General features: G+C 35.4%; 1 protein-coding gene across 6 annotated transcripts in view; it reads left to right on the forward strand.

Moving 5' to 3' along the window:
- LOC138323395 (guanylate cyclase 32E-like) overlaps positions 1–26,300 on the forward strand; it is a 77,030-nt gene that overhangs the window by 42,719 nt on the left and 8,011 nt on the right. For all 6 annotated transcript variants that reach the window (XM_069267984.1, XM_069267986.1, XM_069267980.1 and 3 more), the window contains exons 3-11: positions 4,740–4,922; positions 7,013–7,133; positions 13,683–13,829; positions 15,607–15,785; positions 18,511–18,646; positions 19,754–19,911; positions 20,700–20,805; positions 22,456–22,534; positions 24,375–24,489. In XM_069267984.1, coding sequence (XP_069124085.1) covers positions 4,740–4,922; positions 7,013–7,133; positions 13,683–13,829; positions 15,607–15,785; positions 18,511–18,646; positions 19,754–19,911; positions 20,700–20,805; positions 22,456–22,534; positions 24,375–24,489 — 1,224 coding nt within the window. The remainder of the gene's footprint in view (positions 1–4,739; positions 4,923–7,012; positions 7,134–13,682; positions 13,830–15,606; positions 15,786–18,510; positions 18,647–19,753; positions 19,912–20,699; positions 20,806–22,455; positions 22,535–24,374; positions 24,490–26,300) is intronic.

The raw sequence follows: 26,300 nt of genomic DNA on the forward strand, positions 1-26,300 counted from the left end.
TGTTTGAGGAAGCTTAAGACGAAATTTGGTGAAAATCCATTTAGCCGTTTAAGACTAGTAGGGATTTTTGTGAAAAGTTGACGGCCGACGGACGCCGTGCCATAACAAGCTTACCGGCCCTTTGGGTCAGGTGAGCCAAAAACCAATAAAAAAATATTAAATAGATAACATTGGTGTTGCCATAAAATCGCATACTTTAGATTGAACCGATGAATAAGACAACATGACAATACTTGCTGTGAATTTGCTGGTTGGTTCATTAGACTAGGGTATTATTACATTGTATGTGTTTAATATTATCAATGCGTTGGTAACATCTGCCCCAATTTACTGTTGAGGTTTAGCCGACTTGTAGTAGTTTTAATTGCTCATTGATATTAACCGTATTGGGATATCAGTCTTCTACTAGATATAATTAACAATAAACCCTTATCTGGAGAAGGAATTCTACCAATGTCAAATGACAGCGGATAGTGTACTAAAGTTTCAATGATACACTTTAACAGGGTCATTTAATTTCGATTTTGACTAAACATGAATAGAACGAGTATATGTCGCATTTATTCGAGAACTAGCGCTGTGGTATGCACATTTGTGATTTATCCACTACGTACCGAGTCGCAGATCAACTATTATTCCCTCGAACATAGGCGGTCAGGAGGAACTTGTCATATTACGTTACAAGGTGCTTACTTAAAGCACCCTGTATTGTACCTGATAAAATAAGTATTTTATCTACTTCAAAGACAGTTGTGCTGCTACAGTGCCACTAACTCCAGCCGTTTTTGATGCTAAGATTATACCATGGGAGCGTATGAGACAAAACATATCCTCCTCAACACTCGAGGAGATTAATACGTCCTTTAATTTCTGGGCACTACCAGACTACAAGCGTTAAAGTGCACATGGCACATAATCGATAGCCTTGTTAATTTTTCTGCAATCACATCTATAGAAGATAACTGATTTCAAATCTGAACTCAAAAAGGCTTGGTTCTAATATATGACATATTAGTGACAAATGACGGAACTCCGTATACTTTTTGTTGTATCATTACCATAGCTACATTGAATTGACAAAAGAAAGCCTGAGATTAACATGCATTTTATCAAAGCATTGTTTGCACGTGTTCCAATCCCAACGGAATGACAAAGAGCGACATTCCACGGTATGTTAATTAAAAGTAATTAGATACAATGCATTACAATCCACAGCGAATACTTCTCGGTGATATCTAGGCATGTTTATGGTAATGTGAAAAACATATTTCACGACGGTCCGGATTATGTAACATCTTTTTGTATGCTATGATAAAGTTTCTCTGTTTATTTTTCTATTTGTCAACATTTTCTATTTACCAAATGTGTAAATTCATAGTACATTGTAATGCGGCCTGGATATCCACATTGAGGTTGAATCACGTTGAAATACTTAAGTTACTGTTGACGTGACGAGGAGTGTCGGAATCCAAACCTGTCAGACCTCGGGGCAGTATAACAGATGCATTAGAAACAAAACCATTTAATTTTTTTAAACCAGGGTCCGTATAAATGAATGAAGAATCCAATGAATAGCTTATTTATATATTTCTTCGTGTGACTTGCTAATGAAATTAGGAAACAAACGTGTCGACGTTTCATTCTGGAACCAGGAGTAACAAGCTAAACGAAATATAGAATTAGATCGGTTGTGTTCTTTCAGTAACGTGTCTCCACCGTACTTAACCACGTTTATATGTCCCAAATATGTTCGATTTTCTGTGCTAGTCAGATGGTATTATAAAGCCAGCCAAAGGAATCAAGAGAGATGGTCTTTACAACCTAGTGAGTTGTATACAGTTGAGTTTTACATTTGGGACAGGACGAGGTAGTCGCTGTGGACGACTTATCAGTAAAACTGTGTTTTTCTTTCAACACTCCACCTGTTGAAAAATAAACCACACACAGGTTCAATAGAGCCAGATGGTGGAAATTACTAATGGCATGCTGACCTATTTACAATTGTTCCATGCGTATTGCCCGCAGGCTATACATTTTTTGTTTGTTTGTTTGTTTTGGTTTTGGTTTACATCAGAAGCTATTATCATATTAAAGAGTAAATTCGTGGGATATACGTTGTAAGCTGTTTGAAATTCATAGAAAGCTGCAACTGAACAGCCGAGGTACTCTCTTCACATGCCAAAGTATTCTGAATGAGCTGATTTTCTTAAACTGGAAACCGATTTTCCTAACATGCAAAATATTTCGATATCATAAGGCTGTGCCATGTTTCTAAATATATTCCATTATACCTGTCAGTTGAGCATTTGACGTTACTTCGAAATTGTCACTAAAGCAAAGAACGTTTATAATCCTGAAATCACAATTTTGTTTATTGGAAATTTACATCGTTTCTTAGAAAATGGAGATTTGGTTATGGCAAGTTTTGATTCAGGTATTCATTATCTCCATATACTGTACGTGTCGACCGAATGTTCAAAGACTAACAAATACTCTTGTATTTCAATTTTGGAGATGGATTCAAATATTGATAAGAATTAGTGATGATATCAATTATTTTCAACCAGACAGTTAATGTAGATATTATGCATTATTTATTGGGCATTAGCACTGAATCGTTGTTATGGATAGTGTCATTAAAGAAATAAATATCATATATAATTACGGATGGCTTGATGTAAATTTTACTAATTTGAAAGGCGAGTATAAATAACGGACATAATAGCTGATGTAAATTAGTTTATACCGCCACATGAACAAACAGTGACTCTCATAAAACATAACCGAACGATAAGCTAGCTATACTGGCTGAATTCCATGAATTATCTCAAAAGTGGGACATGCGCGGTTAAACCTTGCTTAATTATAATAATAAGCTGTTTACACCTTTCTAACATATTTATCGATTGCTGCTAAATTAGTCAACCTTATATAATTAGACGTGTGAAAAGGAAAGGATATGTTTTCAAGAGATCCGTATATAGATTATACATTTTTCATATTATACTTACGGTATAGCATTTAGACTCTTTCAACGAAATATTGGTTGCAGAAGAAAGAAAAAATACACAAAAATATGGTACCTTTGCCAAAAACACTATATTGCATTTTTAATGGATGATGATGATGATGATGATGATGATGATGATGATGATGATGATGGTGAAAAAATATAAACACATGTAGAAGTGCAAGTAAAAACGTTTTTATATAAGATATACATTTTTGTAGATGCAATAAAATTATAAAAATCAGTTACGAGCACAAACAAGATCATAATGTACGGTAGAAATATCTAATGCGATATGTACGTGATACAGCTTTGTTGGATTTTACGAGACCTTCGTTCAACGAGCTCGAGGGCCTTTCGTAGTCAAGGTTTATATCTCCGTAGTGAAGCAATATATCAAGCACTCTTTATTTTGGTATCAAATCTGATAAAATATGAAGGTTTTGTTGTCGGAAAGCATGTACTCTCTAGCAATGCACATTTGTCACTTTGTGGAATAGCTAATGCGTAATTTGTGTTCTTTTACATGATATCTATTTACTTGATTTCTATATCTCATTTATGACTGAAATATGAAGCAGGCCATTTTATCGCTACTAGCTTTGTTCATTTATTACAATATTCCAAATTATTTTTAAGCAGACCGACTTTTTTACAATTTTTTTTTCTTTAGAAATATGGAGGATTACTCGGGCGTGTATTAATATTGATAATGCTGGTGTTTACATCTGAATGAGCTCTTGTTATCATCCTTATCTAATACACTGTGCTTGTCAGTAATGCTTTGTTTTACTCTGTTATTACCTACATTATAAGCATCTGGCTGTTGTTACATGTAATTTAGGAGTATTGGTGATAGGATTGTTGTAAAAGTACATTGTGGCAAATCATTACTTAGTATTACAAATGAAGATAATAATCTGAATGAACGTGCTTTTGATATATATTGATTTCTATAAAAACATCTTATATAACAGAAACGCATTATAATAAATTCCTTTCGTTTTTACATGCTAAAGAAATGGATTTAGTGCTAAACTTGCTCAATTTATGGCACGGAACATGTTGGCCTTTATTTTTATAATCGAGAAGGGTACAAAGTTTGTATAAAAGCATCTCGCTCTGATTTCCGGATTTCTTGGCTCTAAACGGTTTATTGTCAGACAAGTTAAGCTGCACTTAACGTAGATGTTGGTGGCTATACATCTCTTGCTGCCCGAGACGCTGGATGGTCCACTTAACAAATGCACATCACAATGTCAAGCATTTGACGTTACTGCATTATATTGTACTAAAACAAATCCATTCCTTAGAGTATGCTTGAACCAAATAGACGATAGGTAGAAAAGAGCAATGACTGATATTTCATGGGCAGAAACTCCTTCACTTTTGTACATTACCAAAATATACAGTAATTACCATACCTCGAAGTCCTATGTTGATGTATAATTCACTTAATCTGTCATGTTCACTGAAAAATAAATACAGAAAAACATTCACCCACGTTTTTGACCCACCATTTTGTTTACATTCATTTAATTTGTGCAGTCTCCCTCCAATACAATCAATAGAAAATAAAAAGACGTATGACATTGATTAGACAAAGGACTCTTAACAATAAATAAACCCACGGCATGTATTCGCAATGAAATCCTGGATATCGCTGTTCAAAAAATCAAATTTTGGCAATGGTATAAAACATAATCTGATTTTTTTATTTTATTTTCAGTACTGTTCAGAATCCGAGGTTAGTGACAAGGCTATGTATACTACGTTCTGCAGCACGCGCCCGACGGCGTCCCACGTATCCCGCAGTGTCGTGTCAATACTACGGCACCTCAACTGGAGGAAAATCACATTTGTCCACTCAAATGAACCTGAATTTGTTCACACTGCAAAGACTATCAGCAATGTAAGTATTGCGAATGCGTTATCATTTAACTTCAATGATTTTATATTTCCTACAAAGATTCTTTCTATTCACCCTTAATAGGTTTGTATCACAGGCTTTGAATCATAGAATCATATGATCTATCCTTTTCAATGACATTTTCCATTTTCATATGTTATTTCTGATAACTGAAAAAAAAAACTATTTTGCCATTCACAACCTATAAAAACATCGACGTTTGTTTATAGAGCGCACTTGCCTACTTCAATATGTTATAAGAATTAGACTTTACCATAGTTGTCATTCAATCGTGGAGTTTGACCCTAAATGACACTGGCTATCGATTAAGCTGAAATAAACGAACAAACTGATTCATTCCAACCAATAAACCAATTAAACGGAACGCTGTTCAAAAGTGCCGTAGCCATTCGTATTCTCAGTACGATATCTACATGTAATTGTCATGAACGAAGAGTATCAGATGAGTGTCGTATGGAATACATATGAAACACACAGATCCAGGTATCCGACTTAATATGTCAAAAAATAATTCGCCACATGTTACATGTCAAAACGTTTAACTTATTATTAAATTTGGAAATTAAGGAGAAAAGGATCTACTGTGTCTATGATCACAAGTTAATACATGGAGACGATGAAATTATATACCGTCGCTTTTTTAGTCCTTAATGTAGAACTTTGTTGAGAAAATTTATATAGTGTATAACACTTATTTATCTCACCAATAATGAATCAAGTTAAATTCTGCTACAAATAGCTGAAAATAATGATTAGTTGTTTGCTCTTAACGATGTATGGATTAAACAAAAGAGCGCAATCCCTACAAAAGTCGTCTTCCGTCGACATCACAAAGCACTTTCAACCCATTGCATTACTCGTGTCTCGTTCAGAATATCACTCTAAACGTCTGCTTTCTTTTTTTTTTTTTTTACAACTCTATGTAGTCATGACGTAAACCGCGAATGTTCTGTATCATTGTCATTGTATAGAGTTGCACATCAGAACAATATTTGTAATTGAGACCGCGCTGTATTGGCCGACGTTCGCGTGTCGCTATCATTCCGTATATGGCGGCTATTGTCAATTGTTGATGCAATTGAGGCCGTTAATCGTTGGTCAGATGCGGCCATTGCCGGTTTGTCGTTAGAGAATTTAATAAAACTTGGTTAGATATCTGTCAGAACCAGCCATAGTAATCCGGCCGGTGTTAATGACCAGACTTGATACGGACCTTGAGTGCCCACGCTGTCCAATGACGGTAATTTATTCAACTGTACACTTACTGCGCTAAGAATCAATTATGTGCTCTCTGTAGAGAAGAAGTGGTAATTTAGAAAATCTCAGGCCAGTTTTAGATGAAGGAATCAATTATCAATGACATTGGGTGACTTAATAACTACCTGACCCGCAGTAATCAGTCTATTTTGGAAATCATGTGTACAAGTCTCTTGATCGCAGTGGTTCAACTCGACCCACTTACCCAATGATAGTTCATATGTCACACTGTCTAACCTTGTGGTTCCTTGGACGTACCAATAACGAAATGCTGTCTAAAAATATACCGCAATCGTTTGCGGTACGTGTTAATGGCCAAATTCTGACATATGGTGTTAATCAACGTTTACATAGGGACGATTAAATGGAGACGTGTATCGATTGATTTCTGATTAGAGAAAAGTTATCACATTTCTTAACTCCAGTCTGGCGACAGTCAGATCAGAAATTTACCAAACCATGCTAACAAATCAATCAGACTTGTACAATGTCTTAACGTGAACCTCGCGGGGGAGTTATTTAATCTAATACCTTTCTCTGATACTCTTCTTGTGCAGTTAGAAGTCAGGCTTAAATGCAATGACTATATATAGTTATGGTAGAGTGGGTCTGAAACAAACGTTTGGAAGAATGATTGTGTCATTATCTAGTTTACTCTTTATCACATTTTGATGTTCTTTTAATTATCGTAATGTCGATTCTGCCGCTAATTGCTGTAGTTTAACCACAACACATCTTCGTCATATTGTATGTGCCGAACTCTTTGTTATTCCTCTGTTACAGTTTTGAATTAATGCTATTTTTAATGCCTACAGCTGCTGCCTGAACATGACATCGAGGTGACGTTTATGAAGGAGTATAAGGGACCATACTTCCACCTACATACAGAGAACCCCTTCGTCCGGATAGTGTCTGAGACGTTCGTCGACACGCGTAGTACGTAGAATCATTACCAAACTAAACTAGTGAACTAAGATTAAACATATTGTACGCATTTCAAAAAGAACTCTCCAATGCAGAATAAAATAATTATTAGACTTAATGACACCTTTAGAGCAGAAAACAATACCACATGATTGACAGTTCGGGAGGCCAACTTATACCTTCACTCCAAATCTCACACACACTCCCCGTAGACTTGTCAATATGTTAATGATTTCAAATTTTTAATCTAAAGAAAATGTCGGTAGATCATATTTAAGCAAAGGGGCATAACTCTGTAAAGGATAGATGTAGCTCATTCCAATATAGATAACACACATTTGTAAAGTATGAGGAGTTTCATTGAAATCCATCCAATAGTTCAGGAGAACTAGCCGTTTAATCGTTTGTAACAAAGGGGTTAACTCTGAAAAGAATGGATGTCACTCGGTCCGATATCAATTATAGACATCCTCAATGTATAAGGACTATTGTCATTTCGTTGAAATCCGTCTAGTAGTTTACGAAGAGTAGTTGGTCGGCTGTATCTACAGACAGACAGTCAAACGGACGGACAGACTGAATAATTAAGATGTAAATTATTACACGTAGTTGACTTGGCAGATGTTATCATACTAATGACAGTGATACGGATATTAATCCCAATAATGCATTAGCTCTACCCGTGCATTTATTAACAAAGAGATGATCACCGATAGAACATACCTTCTGAGATAAATCTATTTAGTATGGATCAAAACCACGGCACGTAGAAGATAGTCATTACACTACTTAAGGCCATAGATAATTTAATTTTTATAAGAGCTTCTAAGATAACCCACCTAGATACTCGAATATGTTATGAAATAAGCCGATTTCTACATACGGATGTGGTATTGTCATTAGGGACTACCTTGGTATGGTTTGAAGATAATTAGGAAATGTGTCAAAAACAGGGATAAACATTTCACACAGTCGCGACACCGGGAGGCTACTTTGATGAATTCTAATGAGAGAATGGTTATTAGATTGATTTTCGAGATGGTAGAGTCCTCGGATATATCTCGTATTGTGACACGGAAAGTGCAATCAGTTGTAGGAGACCTTGAGACGCAGAAATAACATTTTACATTTTCTGTTGTTTATCATATATATACCCATGGTAGATACAAGATATTTCAAAGGATGCATCAACCAGTATCGAAATAATAACATTAAACCTGCATACCATTACTCAGTAATATATAGTATAAAACGCGACAAAGACATTTTACAACGTAGATTATTAAAGTGCAGTAAATTTAAAACGCAAGTTGAAATAACTTTTTAACTGATTGAAAATCTGTTTCATTATGGTAGAAATCAAAGGTACAAATATTTGATTTACCACACACGAGTTGGGCCAATTACTTCTGTACCATTTTACCGGCAAAATTTCAGGAATGTGTCATCACATTGCCATTCGACCACTCGAACTTTCCTATGTATTATCTTTTGGAGCGCTTTCTTTCATTTGAACGTAAAATTAGGTTTCTAGGAACAAACCGAAAATATGGGCATATATTTTCAGAATACATGTATACAGTGTAGTGGTTATGAATGCCCCATAGTCTGCATATTCGTTATATTATCTATAATCAAGACATACTTCTACCATTAACACCGTCTATTTTTCTGTGAAATGTGTCATACATTATGGTAGGGATAATTGTAGACACGCGTTAGGCGCCAGACGCCAGTGCATTCATTATTATAGGTGTACGTATATGTGATAAAATCCTTATTTTTTGTGTTCCCGCATTATATACCAATTCTAATGTATCATAATTGAACACAGACAATGGGCTTTTAGAGTCTATTTCACCATTAATATTGAAATATATCTCTTTTCTATGTCTTTTTACTAATACAAACCGCCATATGTACCCAGAGGAAATGCGGGGAAAGTACATTTTGTAAGTTAATACAAGACATATCAGAGAAGGTTAGTTAATCTAGATAACATGACAAGACAGTCATTTTTGCTCAACAAACATCAGCTTTAGTTTAATCCATAAAAGGGATCATGCAATTGTATTTTGTTTTGTTGCAGTCCCAGAAATTTAAAAATATAGATGACTGTGAGAATTGTATGCATGTAGACGTTTCGTATCGCCAATCTAACCGTAGTGTTGGATGTGTCATATCAAAGGTTAGGTATTGTCACAACACGTACGGATGCTGAGTTCCGGACCAGATTTAATGATTGGTCACATTAACCCAAGAGCACTGGAGGAAATCTAATTGGATCCTAGCTCATCACTCATTTTTTGATTTAGGAACAGAAGACGTGATAATCAAAATGAAAGCAAAAGACGACGGGAAATATTATTGGTCACAGCGCGTCTTGACGCTTTGTAGTGCGTCATTTATCTCAGGGGTCTTCTATTCCGTGTATAATTGCAGTTCTTAAATGAAAAACAAAGACAAAATAGCAAGACTTCCATCCATACCTACTTCTTATTAACAACAATAATATCCCTCAGGGAAAGACCAGATATTCGTGTTTTCGACCGCGAAGCACACCATCTAGGAAATAACATAGCGGGTGGTGACTTGAGTGAGACGTTATGAAACTTTCCCCAAAAATACATGTAGTTAACACCTACTGATAGCGAACCAACAGCTCTCGTTCATGATCTGATCTGATCGTTCCTAAATACTCATTATAATAATGGCATTGTCTATTTTATTTAAAATATTTCTGTTCATGAATAATTTGTCTTAATAACATTTTTGTCGTAAAACATAAACTAACTATGACTTAGTTTTCGCTTTGACATTTTGCACTGTCTATATATATATCATTTTAAGCATTTAGTAAACTGAAGCTGTGTCGTACCAAATTGCAGTCATTATTTTTACCAAAACTATGATATTAAAACCAGACTACACAAAACAACATGGAAAGCATTAATATGACCTAAAAATTCAGTTATGAGAGATAAATATCAAATTCAATGTCCTCTGTTCTGTAAATACAGCTAGAGAACATGTTAAAATTAAAAAATGAAACTATAGTACTATTTGCAGATAAAGAATTTCTCCAATTTAATGTTTTTTCGTGATAGCGGGCCTTGAGGAAGTGTTCAAAATAAATCAGAAACACTTGCAGTTATAACATGAAACTCTACTTATATCAGAGAGTCTCAAAGGTTATCGCAATGCTGGGTAATGTAGACATTTTATTAGGTTTGTTTGGGACGTGCATGGTGAAGATAACCTAATGTGCCAAACTTCAACCTGTTGGTAATATATAGACAAAGTTTCTCCAAACACTCTTGATATTTAATGCGAAGAATCATCTTGATTCAACGAAAACTAGCGAAGTCACTGCATGTATTTATAAATTTATCTGACATTTGTTGTATACTCGAAGGATCGGTAAAACACGTCAATGATTTTTTCGTATTTTTAAAAGATATTTGGATATATATCCTATAGATTTTTGATGATTAACATTAATGAAAAAGAGACCATGCCGGTTTTTTGTCCATTTTAGACGTACGGGATATAAACAATATGCTATATTAGCAGTAACTTTGATGATTTATATCACATCGTTATGCTTATGATAAGATGAAAAGCTTAATGATAATCACGAATGGATTTAGTAAATTAAAGAATTAAGTATACCCTGAATATAAAACCCTCTTGCCAAGTCACGAATGCGGTGTACAATAAACTAAAACTGGGTAAGGTTAAAAGCATTTGTGTTATTTTATATGTTCGGTAATTGCTTCGAAATTGTTTCACGATCAGGTTGGGAGGTCCTTTGCATAATGTATCTTTATTGCGAAAGAAGTACATTCTATATATCTTAATGTAGATTAGAATATTTAGTTACTTAGAAATAACGTATTCCTCAATTCGTTTTAAAAACATTTAAAAGGTTACTGGGTTGTTTGCTTAGTATCAGTATGACAGGAATAGGTATTACCGGGTTTAGTGTGTTGTTTTTATCTTTGTTTTCCTGACCGTTTCAATGTAAATTTGATATATGTGTCCTACTACATTATGATTGGTTCAGCACTCCATCATTCCTTCCATCCCTCCTTCTCCACCCCATCACCTTCATCTTCCATTTTTCTATTCCACCCTTCCATTATCCCATTCCTCCTCCATTACTTTCATCCCCCACCCTCCCTTTTACCCTCGTCCTCTTCATCTTCCACCACTCCTCTGACCCCATCCTCCTTCCGTCAACCATTCTCCCGCTCCTCCTTCCCTCCCTCTCCTCCACCCTCCATCTCCTCCTATCCTTCTCTCACTCCTCCACCCTCGCTCTCCTCCCATCCTCCTCTAACTCCACCACTCTCCCGCTCCTCCTTCCCTCCCTCCTCTCCCATCTTCCTCTCCCTCCACCACCCTCCCGTTCCTCCTTCCCTCCCTCTCCTCCCATTTTCCTCTCCTTCCTTCATACTCACGCTCCTCCTTCCCTTCCCCTCCTCCCATCTTCCTCTCCTTGCTCCCTTCTCCCTCCTCCCTTCTCCCTCCTCCCATCCTCCTCTCCCTCCTCCACCCACCCTTTGCCACTTTTCCCTTATCGTTAAGGTCAATGTGACATATGACGTTGGTGATCATTCATACCATAATCCTAAATCTCCTAATATTAAATTCACAGAGTTGTTGGATTTCTTTAATAAACAATGTGTAAGATCGTCTGCTTGTTAAACCCATTTTCAATGCCCAATTTGACCTGTGTATAAAAACCATTTGACTATGTAGCTACCGTTACCTTGTCGCTTGGGTGATCTGTATAGACGGTTTTGACTGTATTTATACATGGTTGTTCTTTGCTTTATCACGAATGACGATTTACGCCCATGCTTTTTTTGTGATAACTATACATGAGATTGACAGCACCAAAGAGTCAAACTTATAGCAAATCCTGTACTTAATCTCCGGCCATAAGGATTGGGGGACATCATTTATCTGAGTGTCTGACGATTTCAGTTATCAAGGTTGACGACAATCGAAGACTGTACAAATGTTAAATGACCAAGTGAGAGACTCCTCCACTGTCGGTATATCGGAACATAACAGACAGTGGCAAACGAACGACCGACACGAAACTGTCATCGTGGAATTACATGTGTGAATTTGTATCCGGTAAAGCATTTACGTAATCTTCCAAACATTCTACTACGTTATCCTACCATCGACAGTGAGGTTTTGTAATGGTGGGTTGTCTGAGAACTAGTCTGCCCAGACAACATAAGCCGAGCCTTCTACACTCCTATAGACATACAATACTGTCTGATCTCACACATACTCCACCGTGCTCCGTCAGATCGTATAACTACAGCTGTTAAACATCATCAAATAGAATATGCAATTTCTTACAAACACATAAAATGAAATACTATTTGTGTATAGCGATGAAACGCCGACATTAAAACTAAGTTTAATCAGGAGACGAATAGGTTTTTTTTAGAAATGTGATTTTATCATTTTCGCTTGATAAAAATGAGGATTTTATCGTCTCAATTCATCAGCATGTTTGTCCACTGTAATCACTGGCAATCCCTGTATCGGCTGATTAATTTACTCGCGGCTATAACTATATTAAAAATATTAAAAAATAAACATGACTGACATTTGTTTTACTTAATAAAGACATGTGTTTACAATAAATGACATTGACAATAATTGGTCCACATGAATTTGTTTATGGTAAGATTATCTGTTCTGACGAATGTATCAAGGACACTGCTGGTCAAACATTGTGGTTATTAAAGCATCTGTGTAAAACTTTTTCTTATTTGTCCTCAGTTTACGTGATGTTAAGTCAGTTCTATGCATTCAATCTGTTTTACAATTGTTTTTTTTATTTTGTCCTCAGTATACGTGATGTTGGATCAGTTCTAGGACTTCTATTTGCATTACCATTGTTTTTATATTGTCCTCAGTTTACGTGATGATGGATCAGTTCTAGGACTTCTGTCTGTATTATCATTGTGTTTGATTTTGTCCTCAGTTTACGTGATGATGGGTCAGTTCTACGACCTCTATGTGTTTTACCATTTTTTTCTAATTTTGTCCTCAGTTTACGTGATATTAAGTCCGTTCTAGAACTTCTATCGGTATTACCATTGTGTTTGATTTTGTCCTTAGTTTACGTGATATTAAGTCAGTTCTAGGACTTCTATCTGTATTATCATTGTGTTTTATTTTGTCTTCAGTTTACGTGATATTAAGTCCGTTCTAGAACTTCTATCTGTATTACCATTGTGTTTGATTTTGTCCTTAGTTTACGTGATATTAAGTCAGTTCTAGAACTTCTATCTGTATTACCACTGTTTTTGATTTTGTCCTCAGTTTACGTGATGATGGGTCAGTTCTAGAACTTCTATCTGTATTACCATTGTGTTTGATTTTGTCCTCAGTTTACGTGATATTAAGTCAGTTCTAGAGCTTCTATCTGTAATATCATTGCTTTTGATTTTGTCCTCAGTTTACGTGATATTAAGTCAGTTCTGGAACTTCTATCTGTATTACCATTGTGTTTGATTTTGTCCTCAGTTTACGTGATGTTGGGTCAATTCTACGACTTTATCGGCCTGATGGATCATCTGTATGACCGCGGCCTGCTGGACACTGGCGAGTACTACGTTGTCGGGGTCATTCTTGGACAATACGACCAGAACAATCCTCAGCAAATCATCAAAGGTCAGTATCAGAGTGGAAAAGGTCAGTTTGAATATGAAGACCAGCCTGGATGTTGTTATGTAGATACATGCTTGTGCAATGCTCTGAATAGACTCAGGTACATTACATTTTGAATAGAAAAAAAGTGCTGTATATTTGTTGTAGAATTGTCACTTGTAGTGCGTTTATATCTTTTACAACATGTGTAGTGCGGGTTGGTCTCTATCATCGCCTAAGCAACAACACTGACACATCATTGAATGTATAAAAACTATATAGCGTGCGTCTTTTGACATTTAATTATAAATAACTAAAGTAGTAAAGAAAATGTGACAAGTTTTGCATGGTTGTAGTCATTTTGGAAACACTTTGAATACAGATAAGATTGATCTAAAATGTTTAAAATTATCCTCTTCGCACGCGATACGCAGCTCGATGGTGTTTTGTATGTTTAGTTAAATCGATCCAAAACGTCCAGGGCGTCCATATGTTTTAATGTCAATATTATAATAACATACATGTTTTTTTGTTTTGGCATTATTTTATACCAAAACTCTTCCATAAACAATTCCCTTATAGCCAAATACCTACATTATTTAACTATTAAAAGTATATTTGTATATTTCCGTGTCACAATGCCATTGACAGTCTAACACGTTGTTTAAGAAGATATCTAAACAAGAAAAGACTATGTATCCTATAGTATCCCGTTCACGTAGATATGGCATGCGGGTCACTCTGACACAGTCTTATCTTTGTTCTTACTCCAACGCACATTATACTGTCATGACTGAGTTATGAGAAAATTCTCCGTCCATTTTAAAAGTAGTCTATTGACACGCAACTTCTAGGAAACATAAATCCGTCTGTTCGACTTATCTTACTGCCATTATACTGTGACCTAGTCTTTCCCTAGCTTCCGGAATCACCATTATCTTCTTCCTTCTCTTTGTAACTTTGAGCGGCTACGTTTTTACATTTACTAATGATAAATCTCACACAATTTTGGATATGATAAATGAAATTGTATCTTTCATAATAATTGATAATGTTTTATTAGTAAATTGACAAGGTGTCCTGATATTTATTATGGTAAAACCTATATGGCTGTCTTGTTAATGGGCCGAATGATTTGTCCGGTTATTGGAAACAATGCTGTTTAGTTTTATCTCTCTATGTGAATGTAGGACACATTGTAATGACCACTATATTTATTGACTCTTTGAAAGTTGAATATTGTAGTATTTTGATCTATTTTTTTCTTTTATTTCGCCAATAAATATTAACATTGCATTCAATAATCCAATATCTATTTCGATAAATGTATAGCTGTGGGGAGAATTATCACATATTTTTTCTTCTGAAATGTCAATTGTTTTCAATAATTAGAAAAGACAATTTCGCTACTTGTATGCTAAAATATGTACATTGTGATATTAATAAAGTACAGTCTATATTCCAAAGAGAACAACATTTTTGTAATAATCCTGCAATATGAACTATTTCCTCTTACTTTAGATATTTCTGCTCAGGCTATAATTATACGATAAGCTACAAAGTAAGAAATGCCTCACGAACACCTTATACTATACGGTGTTTCCACTGAAATAGCCCCATTCATTGACCGTTCATTTGTTTTATTGTCATACAGTGTAGAAATTGTAAATGTTTTTCATTTAAATACTTTTTCCCACTTTCTTTCTCAGTCCCATTTCGTACTATAAATACACGTATTTTGATTGAAATGAAATCCGAAATTAAAAAGAAGTAGTCACCATGAAATACGTTTGTTTCATAGGAATCTTCTCCAGCAATGTGTCCATGTCAAGTGTAATTGCCTTCCGATATTTCATCGGCGTGCTACAGTCTCCGCCAGTGTACGAGGACTACAAGGTGTTCTCTGAAAAAGTCAACCATTATCTGGAGTTACCGCCCTTCAATTATGTCAATCCACTGAAGGATTATACCCTTAAAATAGTAAGTACATGTTGACAAGTTTGAGAGTACGTATACCTTACCCAATAAATGTGTCAATCAATGATTATGTAAAGAATTATAACAATGGTGTTCATATTTCATTGCTTTTTCTTTCTGATTTTCACGAAATTCTTGCAAACATCGATCTACCCTACTCTTATTCGTTAGAGATTAAAGAGGGAAGCTTAACAACAGAGAAACTATTACAACACTTATTTACGCATTATATGTAAGCCGTCCCTGTTGATTTGGTATGATTTAAAGATTGCGGTATCGCGCCACAGTCTCAGGGCCGAGATTATCATTCCAGTCATTGCACAGGGATAACTACCATACTCCGTCTGTCATTGAATAGGACTGGAAGTGGTAGGACTCCTGGCTAGATCATACAAAGGAACCAAGTAAATACCGCGTGTCGTGTGTCGCGAGATCATGGAACCCCCTGAGACGAACAGTCTTTCGGGATCGACTTTTCGTGACTCGCCAAATAATTATCATGTAGCTTATTTTTCACTGATTGTACGCTGGAATCGAATTGATTGAGACCAAAAGTGACTACTTCCTAATGTCTCGCACGTATGGTGTGGCTTTTGTCGCTTTTCTAATTATCCGATGTCCCACCAGTTTCAATTTGGACATGAACAGGCCTCTGGTGGCAATCGCGGTATGATACATCTCCGATGTATGATATTAGCCTACCCATGGCCCCTCTTTTTGACCAATACCACGTCAATGTGATAAGTAACACTGACAGGAAGCTTGTCTATTTATCTTATTTTATAAGAGCATTACTGATGACAATATCAATGGTGTATGGCTGCTAATAGAGAGGCTGAACGGGCAAGAAACTGGGTGAATTGTTTACTGTCAGTTCCAAGAACCTTCTAAATTAACTTCTTTAAAATATCACCCTGCATATCAGACGTTTGGAAGTATTTTTTCTGGAACTTGTTATACTTTATTATTGTCTAATTTGATTTTTTAAGAGATATGATTTGGTGTCACACGATTCGCAATCTTTTGTCCTTTTGGCACACATGTTAGGTAGGTATAAAAGTATACTTAAAAACAGTCCCAGAACGTCTTACATCAGACTTTACGCAGACTTTTTAGAAGACGCCGTGTAACTTTCTTAATGTCATGACACTTTGGTAACGCTAAAAACAGCAAGTACTACTGATATATTATACCCGTAAACGCAGCAAATCTGACGTTAGCAGTCTGTTACATGATGTATTAACCAGATGTATTCTCAAGATCTCTATTAAGATCTGACTCCCGGTCGTTGTTTCAATTGTAATAGTAGTCATCCATGTCGACAAAATATGTGTATACTTGTTGGTACTTCGTCATTGTGTCACCAACGATATTACCAGTTATCATATCAGCAAAGATAATCTACAATATCTTATATCAGATTTTGCATTTGGTATTACTTCTTTCTTTAATGACAAAGAACATATCGATGAGCAACATGATGAATCGTACACATATTATACGAAATAATTGAAAGAACTATCAAAACAGACAAAAACGTTGTAAAGGTTTCAAGGCAGTTACAAATAAAGAAGCAGAACGATTGCTCATCTATAATATAAATCAGCATAGATGGAAGCAAGCCACTCAGAACACAATGATTGCCATAATGGGTATCAATATTATTATCAAAAATAAAGATAATAGATTATGGTAAAGTCAACCTTATCATAAATTACAACTCGACATAGTTCTTCCAGCACCCTTGCTTGCCATTGAACAGCGAACGCAAGACTGCATTTGATTGGCTAGAAACACTTGTTATGACAAGTTTCTATTGTAATATTTATATAATGAATTCCATCACGTCAAAGCTACGTCATGATTAGCCCTATTCCGATCACGTCTATATTTCGTATTTCCCCCTGAGCAATGCCATTCATACAATTGATCAGCAAAACTTTTGTATTTTAATGTTGAAGATATATGAATGTTTTTGCCCCAGTTTTATCTATAGGTTTATTTAATCGGACATGCTAATCTGATATATACCCCTAAACCGAAAATCTGGTTTCCATAAACTGGTCTCCATAAACCCTTTATTATCAAACGTTTTATTTACATTTACAAAGAACGAAACAGATAGTGACAGAATGGACCTAAAGTCTGTAGTAAGCTAAATGAATTTAATTTTCATATTGTTTTATTTCCATTCATTTCCCTATCTGTGTCTCTGTTGATTTGGTATAATGGGCGTTATTTCCGAAAAATGTTAACTGTGAACAAATTTACTTTTTGCGTTCGAAAGATATATGTTAAATATTGGAATGTTTGCTACGACATCAGGGTCTTGGTTCTTGCCCCTTTTAATACTTTGCTATACGAGGTCAGCCGTTGTTGTGGTTTTCAAAAATGGACTGCAACAGATTATCACGTCAGATTGAAATCGAACCGGAATTCGATAAAGGGATTGGTATGGTGAGTCTCAGTACAAAATCCGTAGTTTACTCGTAATACGGCGACACTATCCATTAATTCTTTAACCACAGGAAGCAGTTTGATTAATCTTCGACTGTGACTTTTTTCTTACTGCTCTCAATTTATTTTGAATGCAACACATTGCTAGAGTACATGACACCAGCCTTTTGTTGCTTTCTAATCAATAGAGAGACAAATATTCATTAGAACTCTCCTCAATAAACACAAAATACGATTAATTATATGAATATCTAATCACATTTCGTTCCAGATCCCACCCGAAGCAGCTTTCCTGTATGACGCGGTGTGGCTATATGCACGAGCTGTGCATGAAGTCCTAACAGAAGGAGGCGATCCTAAGGACGGGGCACTAGTGACGTCAAAACTGAAATTTAAAACCTACAAAAGTAAGCGATGAGATGCGATGGGGATTCTTAATGCTATTTCAGAGTTCTTCGTGATATGCAATTAAGATCTCGTGTGTAGTTTTTGTCGACCTTTCCACATCATCTACTTTTTATAGATTTTGGCGTTTTCTAGATGCAAATGCCATTTTCGATTGGGCGAGTTGTTAAATCGAAACTCTGTCATACGACCTTTACTGAATTTCCTTGTAATAATCTTTTCATGAGTGTCTAATGGTCCAACCATGAAACCGGGAAAAACTATTTAATTCGATGGTGAAATGCGCCCGAATATTACATCGCGTTTTCTTCATAGTTCTACAAAGTCATTGAAGTTTTTGTCTAAATTAGTTCATTATTGACCTATTTGGGTTTTTTGGAAATGTCACTTTACATTTGAGGATGCTATTGAATGTGTCACTATCTTCAGCTAAATAGAGTAAATTAATGATACGCCGGCATAGTAAAGCTGTGAAATACATTTTTATGATTATATCATTATTAAGTAACATGGGTTGTGTTTAAGAAACCCATTATATAAATGAACAATGTTTTTAATGATTATATAGATCCTTTAGAAATCTAGTTTTACAACACGTATGAACTTCAAATACCAATGGCGAGGTTCAGTGACGTTTTATCAGATGTGGTAAAATTATTTCAAGTTGGCGGTGGAGGAGATGGAATACTTTATTAATTCTTCATACACTCGTACGGATGCAATAGAAATCATGTAGCCTTAGTGCTGATGCATATATGTTTAACTTTATACTAATCCATGCTCCGACATGAATTGATGTGCAATATAAAGTAATTATAATAATTTGAGCATATTGTTGTGTTTGTCGAGAAATATAGGCTCTTAAATGAGTTTTAAATATCAAAAACTTCTTTTAGCCCTGGCAAGCAAATATTAAGGCGAGTTTCATAAAACAACGTATGAAACTGATGTGAACACAGAAGTCACTAGATATCAGGCGTATTATGTGATAAGTAAGCAGATGAAATGAATGATCTAAATACACCAATCTTATCAAATATCAAATTTATTGTTTTCTGCAAACTCCATCTGTCGTTATTTGAATTTTAACAGTATAATTTTCCCTACAGGTGCTATGGGATACGAAAACAGCATCAACTCTAACGGTGATGCCACGGGTAACTTTTCTCTGATCGCCCGGAAGTCCGTCCAGAAAGACAATAGCACTTTCTGGCAACTCAGCCCTATCGGAGTGTTCCAGCTCCACGAAAACTTTACGGAACTTCCGGTAGGAAACTGTGTTTCATCATTGCATCGGAAAAAGTTTTGAAATGATGGAAATTAGAAACAATAAACAATATTGAAGGAGAAAGATATAGCAGAAACACTCGCTACTAAATATATCTGAGAAAATTCGTTGATATTTTGTTATATAATGTAACACTAGATTTAATGATAAAACCGCAATCAATTATGAGTTGTTTGGTATGGGGTACACGAAATTGCATGTGTTTTTCTTTCAAAAGTGAACGAAAAAGAAAGAGGAGAATAAAATTAACTAGATAGATATTTTAAACGCGAGGTATTGACCATAAAAGATATAAGAAATCTGCAACAAATGTAAAACAGATATATATATTTAATTATTTAAATATTTTTTTTAAAAATACTGTAAACAGAACCATTGTTGATTTATATTGATTCGTTTCGAATTCAATTGTATTTACATTTTATCACATTGCTTATATGCAATTCAATGGATCAACACATGCAAAATCTATACTTGTTACCGGTGTTTAATGAACATAGTAATAATGGGGCGCGACGGCTTTATACCATATTTGTGTTGATTTCATTTCAAATTTATCATCTCAATTTTGATTTTGCTAGCAAAGTCATACAATTTGAAAAAGCAGCACGATGTTTAAACCTTATATGTATTGAACGCTCATTTGTAATTATCTATTAATGTACTAATATACTCATTTTCGCTTCAACATAACACGAGGGCGTAGTTGATCCTCCAAATTCCTGATGTCCTAAGTCTATCAATCTGTCTATGTTATGCTTTGACAGGAGTTCCGAATGTATGATGGAGAAGCCTTTGACTGGGCGTACGGTAAAATCCCCGTAGATGAACCGGCCTGCGGGTTTCGCCGAGAGAAGTGCATCAGACCGAAAAGTAAGTCTTTCCATTTTCTTTAATAAGAACGCTGTGAACCGATGTGAATGTCCGCTCCTTTGTCTTTAGTTCTCGAGTGACTTCCTAAACATATTATTCATTGTTAGTAAGCATTTACCTCATTAAGGGAGGACGATTACTTCGTGTTTGATTTCAGCACGATTGGGTCGCGTCGTTACTGAGAATTCGCTACGTGACTTCGCATTTAAGCGGGGTTTGGCAGCATAACTTACACTGAGTGGCCAGAGACTGCTTGATGATGTTGAAGAAACTCAAATATTTTCGGCATTGTAATATCCTAAATGAGAGCGTTTTAGATTGGGAAAAAAATGGAAAAGCTGGAGTACATGGAGACAAAATTATCGGCCAGTGTTTACTACCTGACAAGTCCCCATGATGGGACTTGAACATGCAAATAGGAATAAGTCAATGAATATATACTGCAGTCCCCCAAACACTTCATACACGCGACTTTAATTGACCGTCTCTAAATTACCCTGGCTATTAATAGGATGTTAAGGAACTTCTTCTGCAAGATATTTAAAAAAGTGAGATATCAGAGATGTTTGTATGAAGCGTTGATTATGTCAAACATTGTGAAAAGCGGGGTATATTGGTCTTCAAATTATGGGGGTATGGGTAACATATGTTGCTAACTTGAGTAAATAGAATGTGTTGTCTGTGCGTTTCTGTTACATTTTAATGAAACACAGAAAATATTCATACTTTTTACAAAAACAAATTTGGAAGACATTGTTCCTTGTCACGTGTCTGATTAAAGGTTTGAAATTCCGGTAAAGTAGTCGAATCTCTTTAATGCATTTCAGTAATCAAAACCATATTGCATTCTACAAATGAAACCATCGGATCGTATCAGTTCTGGCACGTTCACTTTAACCCTTGCTTGCTTAGTATGAATCTGATCATGTAGCGTTTTAAGTTTTTTAAAGCTTTTTAAAAAGCCAGCACAAAAATGCTGTTCGCTTGAACTCCAATAATGCATTGTTTTGGAACTAATTCGTAAAACGCTGTTGATCTGCACAGTTTCGACCGATATTGGTAACGAGAGTATGTATATACTCATTCACTGATGCCTTCTTAATCTTATTTATGTGAGGGTATTACGGGGAATCCGAACATCATCCACACCATTATTGCATATTTATCCGGAGTAAATAACCAAAATATAAACCAAACTGTAAGATAACTTGATAATATGGTTTTTTTTCACGAACGGAAATCTGTTGTACGTCCTGAACAGTTTTCATGTGTTCTTTAGACATGGTGTTGACAGTGAGCTAATCACTTGACCTTTTTGTGGGCTGACAGTCGTGGTTGATGGATGAAGGGATTACGTGCGTCCACAGTCTTGTTTTCTATCAGTAAAACCTACATTGTCAGACGATTGTACCACGCAATAAACATGTTGTATTTCGTCGTCTCAATTGATAATTTCACGCAAAAGACAACTTTGCACATTATATATAATAGGAAACCTAATTGAATATTTGTCTCTGTCACGTCCACACACAATATATCCCTCATCTGTCACTGGTCTGTCCATGCCGTTTGTAATTGATCTATAAGGTATAAATCCCTGATAAACCCCAAATGACTGTAATATTTCCATTTTATCTGTTTCCCTCACAGGTTATACGACTGAAATCCTGTTTGGTGTGGCCGGCGGGATTCTCCTGATCGTCATCATAATCAGTATCCTTATATACAGGTACGTGTGTGGGGGTAGATAAGTATATGTAAGTAGCTGATGCCGGAATGGCAGCTCCGGTGTCATGATTCTAAGTTAATGAAAACTATCACGAATCAGTTAGGTCGTGACAAACACTAATGCTGATATATGTTTTAGAGATAAAGCGTATATAAAACCTTTCATTTTTTATTAGATATTTAACATCGACTTATGAATCAGGTTATACTTTTATACACTGAACAAAGATAGATGTGAGTGTTTATTAATAGCAAACATATTGTAGTCGGCAAGTCTTCGAGAATGTATCTAATAAATATATCGCATATCTTTGCGATTGCTGTTGATGAAAACTTTAAAACACCTTCATGAGCTTAATATCATAAGATGACATGCGTCTTTCTACATTAGTGAGGGAGTGCCAGATAATACAGCTTATAACAAATAATTCCTTCCAATATCAGAAGACAGTTTAGTTTAAAGAGTGAAAAATAGAGAAAAGCATGACAATGGGTGTGAATAGAATGTTTCTCTTTCAGTCGTATCATGAAAAAATCCGTTAATAGTTTCCTCTGAGGATTTGATGATTTCACCTCTTCTCTACAGGATTCCTCAAATCAAGTTAGACCGAGATGCATTATACGTGACAGTGGTGATGAACCCATTGTGTCTACGATTACCATTGTTATGTGACTAGTGGAGATCCTTATTCATCTTACGTCATCCACAATGGTTGGCGTGCAGTTCGTCTAAAATAGTAATAAGTTACAAATAACGTCTTTCGATTGCAAACGTGCAGTTATGTTACTTCATTTTATTAAATCGATGAGTGTCTGTCGTGTATGTCCGTGGGCAGAATATATTACACCATCTCTGACCCTGTCAGCAGTGATGACTGACGTAGAATTAACCGATAGAGCAGGGGTATTCCTCAGCCTGTTTAATACGGTAGCAACCGAAACAGTTTGGCACTTATTGACATCGTCTGTATGTTCTAATTAGTGAAACATTTACTAATCTCCAATTTTCTATGCAATATTTTGTCACTTTATGTTCGATGATGCTTGTTTGTCGAGACAACTTTCCTGAAAAGAGTTTAATTGGCAACCTCACAAGGAGGCATATAACATGACAGTCTCGGAAAATAAATGAAATCAAATACCAAAAAGAAATAAATCGTTTCTTGATTCAAGACTGGTTGTAACATGTAGACGATACATATCAAGCTAGGTAAAAGAAAATAAAAGATAAAAGAAATTAATCCATAGGCCTATTTGAGGTATTTCAATTTCACTTTGGTTCTTAGATTTATAAGATCAAAACTAAAAAAAATATTGATTAGGAATAAATATTTAGCTTATTATAACGTAACTATAGCACCTGCTGTTTTGATTATAAATCAGGCTTCGTTATAAGTAATGTAGGCCATATGCTGTATCAGAAAGATCGTATCAATTAGAACTCCTTATGCAACAACAAAACAACAGATCCACTCCCATCGCTCTAATTGTGTCGGCTGTGGAGTATGAAGTCTCCTCCATGTCCGTTGTCGCTGACTGTTTTAGGTTTAAAAGTCGTTTTACAGAACGTATGTGGTGTAGATAATGGTAGTTAACTGTTATTTACAGTACATTACTGCCAATGACGTACTCTTGATGTGTCGATCAACAGTCACATTGCTAAGTGGACGGACTCGTCCTGCTCTCAATATGTTATTATCTGGGGCGAAAGACATAGGTCCTGAATTTACCACGTAACTAACTACCAACCAAAGACATGATATATGGTCTACTTAAATGTAAACACATAGAATGTTGCACATCCGTCAATCAAAATCGGCCAGTTTTTGTCTTTATTGCAGGAACTGGCGATACGAACAGGATTTGGCGAGCCTGCTTTGGAAAATTGATTATAAAGATATATCGATGCAGAATCAATTCGGAGGCAATATGAACCATATGCTGTCAACGAACAGGGTAAGAAACTGCGCTTTTGTACACAATTATGCCGATAGCAAGGTCTCTGCGTGTTGAAAAACTGCCAATGATGACGAAATAAATCGCTTGCGTTACAGACCAAATTCCGAGATTTTATTTAGTGTGTTTTTTTTCTTTTCCCTTGACATGTTAGCACGAATCTGGTAACACCATTACGTTCGTGAAAAATCATTGTGCAGTTATGAGGGATTCGGCGCCAATTAAATTGCGGCTAATGACAATACATTTCCACTTTACTAATGCTGCGCATTCTAATTCCATTCCCAAGATTGCTCAAAATGAATAACAAGATCCTATACCACAAACTGAACTAATTCAATCTGCTGACATAACTTGATAACTTTTTACGTGATCTGTCTAAATTACTACACAAATAACACCATTAGTCTAATAAACTCATGACGATATGGGGAGATAATCATACGACAAACAGTTTTTAGGATTACTATTGTATTTTTGTCTTTTATTGCTTCAATTTTACATGACAATTGTTTGTATAGTTTGGTTGACTTTTAGAAACAATGTATATTCGTGGCCTTGTATGAGTCAAAATCTATTGCAGACAGAAACTAGTTTTAACTTTTTATTTAGTTTTCTTTCCACTCGAGTATAACTACACTCGACATTATAAATATGTATCCTGTATAGTGTCGCTGAAAGAGTTATTACTGTAATTATATTAATTGTGCATTCTCTGTATAATGTTTATATTAAATATACATTCAGCAATTACGAGTATAATTATTGCAAAGGCTAGCCAATAAACATGTGGAATATTGAATTTTACATCGTGTAATTTGTCTGCTTGGCCAGACCGATATATTCGTCGACGTTAATAAAACAAATCATAGCTAAAGGTTATTGTTATAAACGAGGAAGACAACTCGCCTATCGTCTGTGGCGGGAAGTGATGTCAAATGTAATCGAAATACGTCAGGTTCGTTTGTGAATGACAATTTTATGGTGTCTGAAGAAAACTTCAATGTGTATCCTTTTATGTAGGTAAGGGATGTGGCAACTCGAGAGACGAATTGATAAATAACATGTCGTAATACACGATATAGAAAATGAAATTCGCACAAGTATTCCAATATAACGGGCAATTACAACGTCATAAACAATTTTCTCAAAGTTAATGAATCTCATTAGCTCATCTATTTATGCTGTTCACATTCCGCTCGTGCAATTACTAGGAATCTTAATAATCCAAATAGAAAATTTTCCGCAAACTTTTTTTATTGAGCTCCATAAACACCTTTTCATGTCACATAATGGGCGCTCTGATATACGGAAGGTTTTCCAGGATGAGGATGATTCTTGACTAATTTGAAAATGCTATATCGTTCTATTTTAAGATTCCTCTTAGACTTAGATTGCAAGTAAGTCGACTAGTAAAGCTATTACGTGAAGAAATGGCTATGATAATTTGAGCGTTTTGCCAGGGAAAGAATTTTATGGAAATCTCAAATTGAAAATGCTATGAACATATTTGTTTGTGTATATAATAAACATAGCGTTTAAATCTTTTTCCATTATATTCGTAATTTCATTTAAATCTATGAATGCTAAGGACCGGCATATTATCCCGAAAATCTTTGATATACCTCAAGACAATAGTATGATGTAAATTCAAGAATTATATGAATCCCTGATCTGCGAAATTCAGCCACTTGGGAATTTTCTCAGTTCAGTAAACCTCGATATATTGACCCCATGAATTTAAAGCTATATCCTATGAATACGATTATTATTTCAAGACAAGGAACTCAGTTGTTAGGTTCAGGGAATTA

The sequence above is a fragment of the Argopecten irradians genome, chromosome 5, assembly GCF_041381155.1.
Source record: "Argopecten irradians isolate NY chromosome 5, Ai_NY, whole genome shotgun sequence".
NCBI lineage: Eukaryota > Metazoa > Mollusca > Bivalvia > Pectinida > Pectinidae > Argopecten > Argopecten irradians.